The 10,149-nt window shown below is 35.7% G+C and overlaps 1 protein-coding gene across 2 annotated transcripts; it reads right to left on the bottom strand.

Annotated features, from left to right (window-relative positions):
• Positions 1–417: 417 nt before the first annotated feature.
• Positions 418–9,466, bottom strand: LOC147386743 (uncharacterized). 2 transcript variants are annotated; one of them, XM_086422534.1, is made up of 3 exons: positions 8,934–9,466; positions 6,571–6,776; positions 418–826 (listed from the first exon to the last, which is right to left on the bottom strand). In XM_086422534.1, exons 1-3 carry the CDS (start codon positions 9,334–9,336, stop codon positions 548–550), a joined length of 888 nt encoding a protein of 295 aa, XP_086278660.1. In that variant the 5' UTR covers positions 9,337–9,466; the 3' UTR covers positions 418–547. The 2 variants fall into 2 exon arrangements, with proteins under 2 accessions (XP_086278660.1, XP_086278659.1); XM_086422533.1 differs by having other exon boundaries at positions 6,547–6,776; positions 8,934–9,465.
• Between the last annotated feature and the right edge of the window lie 683 nt (positions 9,467–10,149).

Genomic DNA, 10,149 nt, shown 5'->3' with positions numbered 1-10,149 from the left:
AAAGGCTATCCAACAAATCTGATGTTTGGTTGAGGGTCCACCAAGAGATAGGTTGAAGTACTCAATGACTAGTGGAGCCTGAAATTTATTATAAGGAATATATGGGTCAGACACAATTTTGTATGCTGTGAAAACATTTGATGTTTTCATTCAAGAGGTTTGTGATTGGGGATTTAGCCATAATATTTCGAAAGGGGTTAAATGCATTTGAACATGAGAGGTCTTTGCATCTTTTGAAGATGAATATAGTTTTGGGGTCCTCAGTAGAGAGAATCTTTAAGGAATTTGATAAAATCGGGTGTGGAGAGATTTTTAATACACTTGAAAACTTGATTCTATTTACTCAACTATATTTTATAACTGAATGTTCTAGAGTTAAATCAACAAATAAAACAATGTATATGTAACACACCTCTCTAAATCAAAGTTTTGAAAATCATAATTCACGAAGTAAGTTTGACCATTAAAACTGGAGAACATGAAAATCCCAAGCCTAATTTATAACCTACTTACGCCTAATAAAGCAAGAAATTATAGACACCAAAGATCAAAGGGAAGAGAAAATAGGAACACCTGGTAGTGTGGCCCCTGCATCTGCAATGAAAATGTTGCCTGAGACGTATTCTGAAGATTCATGAATCAAATAGCGGACAAGAGATGTCAATGCCGGGTCTGACGTGCCATGTCTTCTCAGAGGAACAGTTTTCATTGCCACATTGTTGAGCCACCGTTTCTTCATGAGACTTGCTGTGATCTCAGATTTGAACAGTCCAGGTGCTATTGAGTTCACTCTGATTTTATTCATCCCCAACTCTAAGGCCATCACCTGTAATTCCATTGCAATCCCATTATTCTTCGATCTCAATTTTGAAATAGAACATAAAACAGAAGATATTCAAATAGCTTAAATGACCATTCGAAAGATAAACTGGTAAAAATGTCATAGAATGGAAATATCAAAATAGTTGAATGAGTGATATGTTGTGGAGCCTGATGGTACTGGTCAATACGGAGGTAATGTTAATCAAGCCACGTGTCCCACCGGTCAAGCTCTGCGCTGAGCTCGCTGGGGGGGTTGGAGGGTGCCCTCCCCAACCTGCCCGAAAGAAATTTTCCAAGGGTATTTTTGTAATTTCACTAGTATCATATAAAACCCTAGTTATGCTTCTTGTGGTATATATTTATCTTTTTGGTGAAAGGGTATCTCTGTAACTGCGAGTTTTCTCTTCATAGTGGAATCGATGTGATCCGTGGACATACCTCAATCTTGAGGGAACCACTTAAAATCTCTATATTCTTTGTGTGATTTGCGTTTGGTTTTTTCATTCATTTATTGGTTCGATTGCCCTACTTTCGTAACATGATATTCAACAAGTATTAAATCTCTTCGTAAGGCAATGTCTTGGTGAGGAGAAAAATTGAAGACTATCCCAACTCGGACACTCCAATGAGAAATTATACAGGAGTGTTTTTAGCGGCCATTGGTTTAATCATTATTTTGGTACTCAAATCTAACATCGATTTATCGTTAATCCAGCTAATTTTTTTGTTTGTAGTTAGAATTTGAATATTCATGAGGTTGGTGGATCTAAAAGAGTGTGCCACAGGCATTTTATAGACATCAAGCTTTTCATATTAATGGGAACAGCAAATTCAAGTCTTTAGAGATGTGTTGGGGGTTTTGTGGATTTCACATACTCATAATGGGACATAGGCTCCTCTAAAACGAATCAAAGGTTTAGCATGATTTCAAATAAATCAGCATTCAGCACATCTTTATATGGAAATACATTTGATGTAAGTGCCAGGCTTGCATCAATGCAACCACATTGCAGGCATATCTATAACAAATTTACCAAACAAAAATTCTAAGATCCAATCGGGTATATCTTAGACCCAACAGGATATATACCCTGTAAACACCCCAATTTGTCTGGACCGAGCCCGAAAGCTCTCAAAGTCCAGCAAGGGAAGCCCAATCCAGAAGTCTTCAATTCACTCAAGTGGGGACCACTTCAATGGAGCCTAACTCTCTCAAATCACCTTTTAAAGCTAAATCAAACTAAGCCATGGGTAACCCATGGCCTAAAGGAAATTTCCTTAGGGCCGTGGGTCACCCATGGCCCTATGTGTTTTTCATCAAGACCTTGGGCAGGTCATCACCATAGCCAAAATTGCACTCCAGCATCCTCACCCAAGGCCCATTTAGTTGAGTTTGTTAGAATACACACCCAAGATTTGCTTAGGGAAAAGACCCTTTAATCCCTCTCTTAATGACTTATTCCTAATCTTGACTCCTAGTCAATTATTGGTCCCCACATGAGTTGAATTACCTCCCTAACCTCATCTTGTTAAGACTCATTAAGGTAGTTTACTTTTGTGCCCTCTAACCTTGTTTACAATTCAAAAAGATTTCCTATAATTCCTTGTAAACTGACTATATTCAAGAAGCCTCAACTCTTTTGATCAACCAAGAGAATTCTCTAGAACTTGTGTGCAAAGACTCCTCTATCCTTAGATTGTTGGAAGCCTAGCTCGGAGGAATGACTTATAAGTCCAAAATCCTAATCCATAATTTCATGTCATTTGGCCTAATTCTCTAGAGATTGACCCAAAGCCAAGGGTCTTGGACAACTTTATGCCTCCCCTAAAATTCTCTAGAACCTTGTAGGCTTTTTCAATCCTATCCCTTGAACATCATGATTCCTAAGACTCGTAAAGAAGTAAAAGACCATCAAGGAAAAGATATTAGAGAGCAATTGAAATCATTCTTTGAGGTCTATTTGAGAATAATGGGAACTTAAGGAAATTGGAAAATTTATCCTCCAGGGTCTCTCAAGAGCCTATAAATAGGACCCCTATCCAAGGCATTTGAGGGGGGAGATCTAACATACCCAAACTCTGTCAATTTTGCTTCTAAAAGCCCTTTTAAACCTCAAAATTCTGTCCAAGCGACCACTCACCCTTCTTAAAAGCATTTGAGCAAGAAAAAGAAAGAAGAGAGGAAGACCAAGGTGGGAAGAGTTTAATTTTCTATTTTATTACACTTTTAGACCCCAAATCCCCCTTCTAATCTCCCCATTTCTTTGTTTTTGGTTCATTTTAATTTTAGCAATGTAACTTTTACTTTTCCTTGTTCAAATGGCTTGGGTGGTAGAGAGTAATCCCTCCATGTGAGGTAATCTCCCCCTATAAGCCCATAATAAGCTCTTAGTGAGCATTTTGATTTCAAGAATGTCATTTCAATTTTATTTTAGCTTCAAGCACTTTACGATTCCCATTTATGTTCTTTTATTTTCATCGCTTAAGAGTAAAAGAGTAATCTCTCTTATGAGGTAATCTTCTCATTTATAAGTCCATCTTAATAAGTTCCTTTGTGAACATCCATGCATACACAACAGGCACACACCACTCTTCTCTTAATTTCAAAAAGCTAAGAGTCAAAGGTGGGGATCTTCCTAGATCTACACTTTACTCTCTAAGCCAACAATAACAGTCCTAAAGTAAACAAAATTTCATGCATAAGGTTTGGTCTCTCCAAGGATGTGTCCAACACATGGATATATCTCTAAGGCTAAACCAACAAAAATACACTCTTTTAAGACTACATAGACTTGTAGGAATAGTTTAGAAGCAAATGGGGTGAAATCCATAGTGATTCACACCAAATCCTCAGGCTTACAAAAAAAAAAAATCCAGCAAGCATAGACTTTTGTATATGAAGATCATTTTCTCCAGTTTAGAGCCCAACCTATAGTCAATTTGTTTCTTAATTTCTTATATATCCTCTAATTTCAAAAAACTCTAAAAAAGTTGTTCTCTACTTCACTCTTGACAATTCTTTGGTAACCACCACTTTGATGGGTGGGACAAAGTGCCTAACACCTTCCTTGTCCCTCAAACGAACCTCCTTAGCTAGTTCCTAGGTAGACTTAACCCCTTATCCATTGATTGCGAGTCACTACAACCCAAGAACAGATTTCGAAAACTCATTTTTCATGGTGCCCATTCATAACTTAAACATTGAATGGTGGAGACTACTAAATTCACGTAGATGAGGTCAAATCTCATTTAGAACCTCATGTATCTACAGCCCTATTGGAAATATACCTTGTTGGATCTGTAGTCAGAATGGGAGCTTAACTAATATAGTCAAGCTAGCCCAACACATTCCCCAAAGAAAATTCCCCCACTTATGGTGAAGGCTTAAAAATTACATGTATATACAATTCCACGCCCAGATATGAAAACATATATGAAAACGATGAGGTCGAGCCATTGGATATCGACCAATTCACTGGTCAGCTTGAGGTTTAGCTTCAAAACGTGACTTATAGTTGTAATCACATTCCTCATCAAAATAAATCAGCTAATTACAACAACCTCCCTCAAATTTTTTTTATTAAAAAAAACTATTCAAACATTAAACAAAATCACCTCTCTCTCTCTCTCTCATCTTCAACTCTAAAGAGAACAAACCATAGGGACGAAGGAACACTTTCACTCAATGCAGTCTCTCGGCTTCAAACCTAAGAACAACCTAAACACAGATCTGTCTTCTCTTTCTCAAGATTTTCTTCAACCCTAGGGTATGGTATAGCTTTCTTATGTGTGTGTGTGTGTGCTACGAAAAACCCTAACAAAACTCTCATCTCAGATTTCTTTTCAAGAAAATCAATGTGATTGGCAATAAGAAATGGCAGAAAAGAATTTAATTCGATTATCTCTTGGGAAATTGGTGTTAATTCGATTATCTATTAGCAATAAGGTAACCCTTCTCCTTACTCTTTCTTAAGGCATTTGTGTTAATTCGATTAATATCCTCCACAAAGTCTTACCACTTAACACCAATTAACACCAATTTCCTAAGAGATAATTGAATTAACACCAATTTCTTTGTTTATTCGCACTGATTTTCTTGAAAAGAAATCTGAGATGAGAGTTTTGTTAGGGTTTTTCGTAGCACACACACACATAGAGAGAAAGAAGAAAGTTTTACCATTACCTTAGGGTTGTAGAAAATCGTGAGAGAGAGAAGACAGATCTGCATTTAGGGTTAAAGTCAATCGTGAAAGAGATAAGACAACATTTAGGGTTGAAGTTGATCGTGAGAGAGAGAAGACAGATCTGTGTTTAGGGTGTTATTAGGTTTGAAGCCGAGAGATTGCATAGAGTGAAAGAGCTCCTTCGTTCCTTTAGTTTTTTCTCTTTAGAGTTGAAGACAAGAGAGAGAGTAAATGAGAGAAGGTGATTTTGTTTATGTTTGAAGAGTTTTTCTTTAATAAAAAAATTTTGAGGGAGTTCTTTGTAATTAGCTGATTTGTTTTGATGAGAAACGTGATTACAGATGTAAGTCATGTTTTGAAGTTAAAACTTGGTCTGACCATTGAATTGGTCGAATATCCAACGGCTCGACCTCATCATTTTCACATATGTTTTCATATCTAGGTGTGGAACCACTCCCATAAATATATAGCTGGGTCGGGTTCAAGAGATAATAACGTAACCAATAACATAGCCAAAGTGTTTTGTCCTATATGGGCTAAAACTGATTTTTTGTGAGGATGATCTCTTTGGTGAGGAGATCATCCTAACAAAAAATCAGCCCATTCTAAAACTTCTAATCTCAGTTTACAAGTTGAAGAATCGTGGACCATCAATTTGTAAACCACTTTATACACACACACACACAATCCTCAAACAAGATCCACTTTTTCATAATTTTATTTATATAGTTTATTTTAAACAAGAGAATAAAATTTCAAAAATTATGGACAAGTCCATGCTATAAGACCAAAAGAGACTTCTAACTCCCTTCGTCAACAATCGGCATCGCATGGACATAAGAACGCATTGTTGTCAAAAAGCAAAATCTATTTCTAAAAGTTATAAACCTCTTTTCTAATAAATAATAGGGTTTAAACATAGCCCTTAGGATTTCTTGAATATTTGAAATATCCCCCGACATTTTCGAATTGATGACATACCCCATTGATCATGGTTTTCTGAGAGCAAATAACAAAAATGACTGAAACCCTAGTCTTTAACCTTTGCCAAGACCCCCCCCCCCCCCCCCATTGTCTTTGTCTTCAACATGGGGTTATGATGACCAGATTGACACTTCTTCCCCACAATTTGATTAACTACTGAATTTTCTCTATTATTTCATTTTCTAAATTAGTGAAAAGAAAATAAATAAAGCTTTCAGCCTAAATGACTTTGCCAAATAAATCAAGAGATCGGGGGCAACATGAAGAATTGCCCAATAAATCAAAGATTTTGTCCCAAAAGATTGAAGAAGGGTGGATTTTGGGAAAAAATTATAAGGTTTTTGACAAGAGATACAAGTCAATTGTACTTGGCTCATTTTCAATTAGTCTCTCATAGAAGACAATGGTAAAGGGAAGTATGTCATCAATTAGTAAACACAGGGTTATCTCCAATATTCACCAAGAACTGGAGGGGTGTTCTAAATTATCCTAAATTATGTCATATCAAAGCAATGAGAAATGAAAAAAGACCACCTCATCGGTCAAATAATATTACCTTGGTTAGGGTATCCATGCCTGCCTTTGATACAGCATATGCAACACCCCCAGGTAAATGCCCACGATGAAGACCAGAAATAGAAGATATGTTGATAATCGATCCTTTTTTATCTGCATCATGCATGCGTTTGCAGACATACTTGGATACAAGCCAAGGTCCTGTTAAGTTAGTTTTGAGAGTATTAATCCACTCCTCCTCAGACAAGTCTAGTGGGGAGCTCACACCACCTAATATACAAAAAACGTTGCAAGTCAAGAGTGTGCATGCTATATATTAAAGCTTAAATGTCAACATTTGCGAGGAAACAATTGTTAATTTTGTTAAACAATTTATAAAAGCTTAAGTACATAAGATTCAGTGTACATCAATTTTGTCTTACAAACCCAAAAATAAGGCATTAGTAAGTTAGAAGTTGATCAATTCATAAATTTTATGATCTAGCAGATTTAAGTGTGGAGCTTTTGTGGGTGGGTGGGTGGGTGGGTGGGGGGATAGAATGATAGATTGTATGGACTTTAAAATTTTCAACATGTAAGCACGGATCTCTAGATATAACAACGTATACGATGAAAATAAACAAGAACAATCAACAAACACAAGATTTACATTGTTCGGCTATGCCTACTTCCACGGAGAAGAAATGAGATAGTTTTCCAATATGTTTGAGAATAATTGCAGGCCTAACTTATAAAATTGTAGGCCTTTCCACTCTGAAAGCAACTCTCCCTTTTGGTTACTCAAATAGTAACCAACTCTTTTTCCTTCCCAAAAATATAATTTTCCCCCCAGAGCAGCAATTAAAAATTTTGGTGAAAAAGTTACCTTATAAATTTTGGGTTGAAGACTCTACTCCTAAACCCCAAACCTTCGAGCAAGACATACACTGCCCCATCCCTAGCCAACTCAATGCAAGGCTAGACCTACTGAATCCGTTCATTGGTATACGGTCCCTTATGCCAATAGAATACAAGGCATAAACATAACAACACTATCCAATAGATTAGACATCAATGTATTTTACTAACGCATGCATATGTCGATGTCTAACACATAAGGGCACTTACAAGCTTTTTCAATTACAATTTTGTGGGAATTCGCAAATGATAGAAATGCAACTTGAAGGCCAGCTAAATATGTAGTTAGCAAACAGCTTTGACAAAAAATTTGATGAAGCATAGAAAAACTACATGATTTACTAAACAAAGAAACAATTAAAATAAAGTAGGAACATAAAGGGGAACCCAGAATTCAAGCAAAGGGATCAACCTTCAAAGACCTAGGGAAATGAGAGAAGTCTAAGAGATGACTATACTAACCAAACATTGGTGTAGGCTAGACATCAAACATCATAGCTTGTCTATCATGGTTAAAAGAAAATAAAAAAGATTCAAGGGTTTTTGGCAAGAAGTTGAATATGGAAGTATTTCGGACAAGTCATATTGTACGAGATCCAATATGACTCAATTGATATTTTGAAAATATCAGCCGATTCAACCAGATTTTTCTATCATTTTGATAAAAATAATTAGTTTTTAGTAATTTAAAATATTTATTATGTCACTAAAATATGATATTATGACTAAGCATCTTCTAATCCACCTTATTTTATATATATAAAAAAATTATAATTATTTGAATATAAATATAGGTTAGTAAATGATTATAAATCAAGTTAACTAATTTATCTCGTCCGAGACTAGATTACTAGGGTGAGTCAACTTGGTAAGGGTGGGGAACAAGTTAAAACCAATGTAGAGTGATGGTTTCAAAACTCGGTTTGACATATCATCTCATCCATGGATGAGACCAAGTTGTTTCGGATGAGATAAACCCTTTAACTCGTTTACAATTATGTACTCATGATATTTATATCAAAATAATTATAATTTTTTATAAAATAATGTTGCTTAGAAAATGTTTAATCATAAATCATATTTTATTTAGATGATATGTATTTAAATTATAAAAAAAATATAATTATTTTAATTAAAATATACAACATCCCACTTGATTGGGTCGAGTCATCTCGTTTATCTCGATAGATTTGGCACAGCTGAGAGGTCTTGTCTATCCATCTCATTCATGGACGATACCAAGATGACTTCGGCGAGATTTAAAACTATGGGTAGATTTGGTCATCACTAATACCGATTAACTTTTGGCCTTTAGAATATCAGCTAGAAACAAACATTTCGAAATTCAGATTTTTTTTTTTATCAAACAAATAATTGTAACGGTAAAATGGTACAACACCACACAAACAACTAAAAAAAATTCTGTAAATCTAGTCAAAATCTTTAAAGACCTAAATCAAATAAAAAAACTAATTAGACCTAAATCTAACTTTAAAAAAAATTAGCAAGTTTGCATCAAATAAAAATTACCTCTGACTCCAGCATTGTTGATTAACACATCGATCCGACCAAACGCATCCCATGCTTTCTGTACAGCCGCTTCAACCACACTCCCTTCAGCGCTCACATCTAATTCCACAGAAACAGCTTTAATTTCACTAATAACAGGCTTCGAATCCTCCATCATCAAAGAAGAATTTGAATTTGAGCTTGAACTTGAACTTGAGATGATGAATCCAGTATTGATTTCTTTGCAGAGAGACTTCAAGAGATCAACCCTTCGAGCAGCGGCGATGATCTTACAACCAGTCATGGCGAGATCTAAACAGAATTCACGGCCAAGACCTGAAGAAGCACCAGTTACCATTACTATCTGCCCATCTAATCGTCTCCAGGGCTCCAGATATAATTTCTTCTTCGATTCCCCCTCCATTTTGATTCTGGTTTTTTAGAATATTTGAAGTTCTGTGAAATTTCCTTCGCTGCTTTAGGGTTTTGTTCGAGAGCATTCTGAGACTGAAAGGTTTCTGAATTTTTTTTATTTTTTTCGAAATTAAATGGAGAGAAGATTTGAACAAGTGGCGCCAAGCGAGGGAGACGACAGAGATCTTTTGTAAGATGTAAACCAGGCCACAGAGGAGGTGTCGGGCTTTTGTTATTGTGGGCCCACTGAAACAGCCGAATGGATAAAATGATGAACGATGATTTCCTAACTAGAAAATCTTCATGGTCAGTACGGACACTTAACCATAGATCTTTCCTCAGGATACATAATTGCACATTTTTATGAAAATGTAGAATGGTTTATCTCAAGGAAAAAGATTTATGATTCTGTGCCCATAACATGTCAATCAAGTGTTGACCCAATGAAGATTGCCACGATGGAATCAAAATGTACTTATCCAATTCATGTTTGATTTTCATTGGTTGAAGTTCTTTTTATGAGTAAGACTAATCTTACTAAGATTTCAAATCTTACTAAAAGATGTTGAGCTCACGTTGTGGCATCCAAAAACATGATCCAAGGTTATAGAGATATTGAGAACAAAATTCTATGAACCTAAAAGAAAAAGGTTTTATTGTTGAAGTTCATGTGATTCAATAAGTATGATGAAGGATTTAATGATGGTGATTTACTGTTACACTGCTCATCTCACAATCATTCTCTTTTTATTCAGATTTTCGATTAGAAAGCCTCGATCATGGCTTTACCTTTGTGATCCAATAATCCATCATGATTTGACCT

Source organism: Akebia trifoliata, chromosome 14, assembly GCF_017979445.1.
Source record: "Akebia trifoliata isolate Shusen 1 chromosome 14, ASM1797944v1, whole genome shotgun sequence".
In the NCBI taxonomy this organism is placed as follows: domain Eukaryota; kingdom Viridiplantae; phylum Streptophyta; class Magnoliopsida; order Ranunculales; family Lardizabalaceae; genus Akebia; species Akebia trifoliata.
The sequence above is the reverse complement of the archived record's forward strand: the minus strand, read 5'-3'. Positions and strand labels throughout refer to the sequence as shown.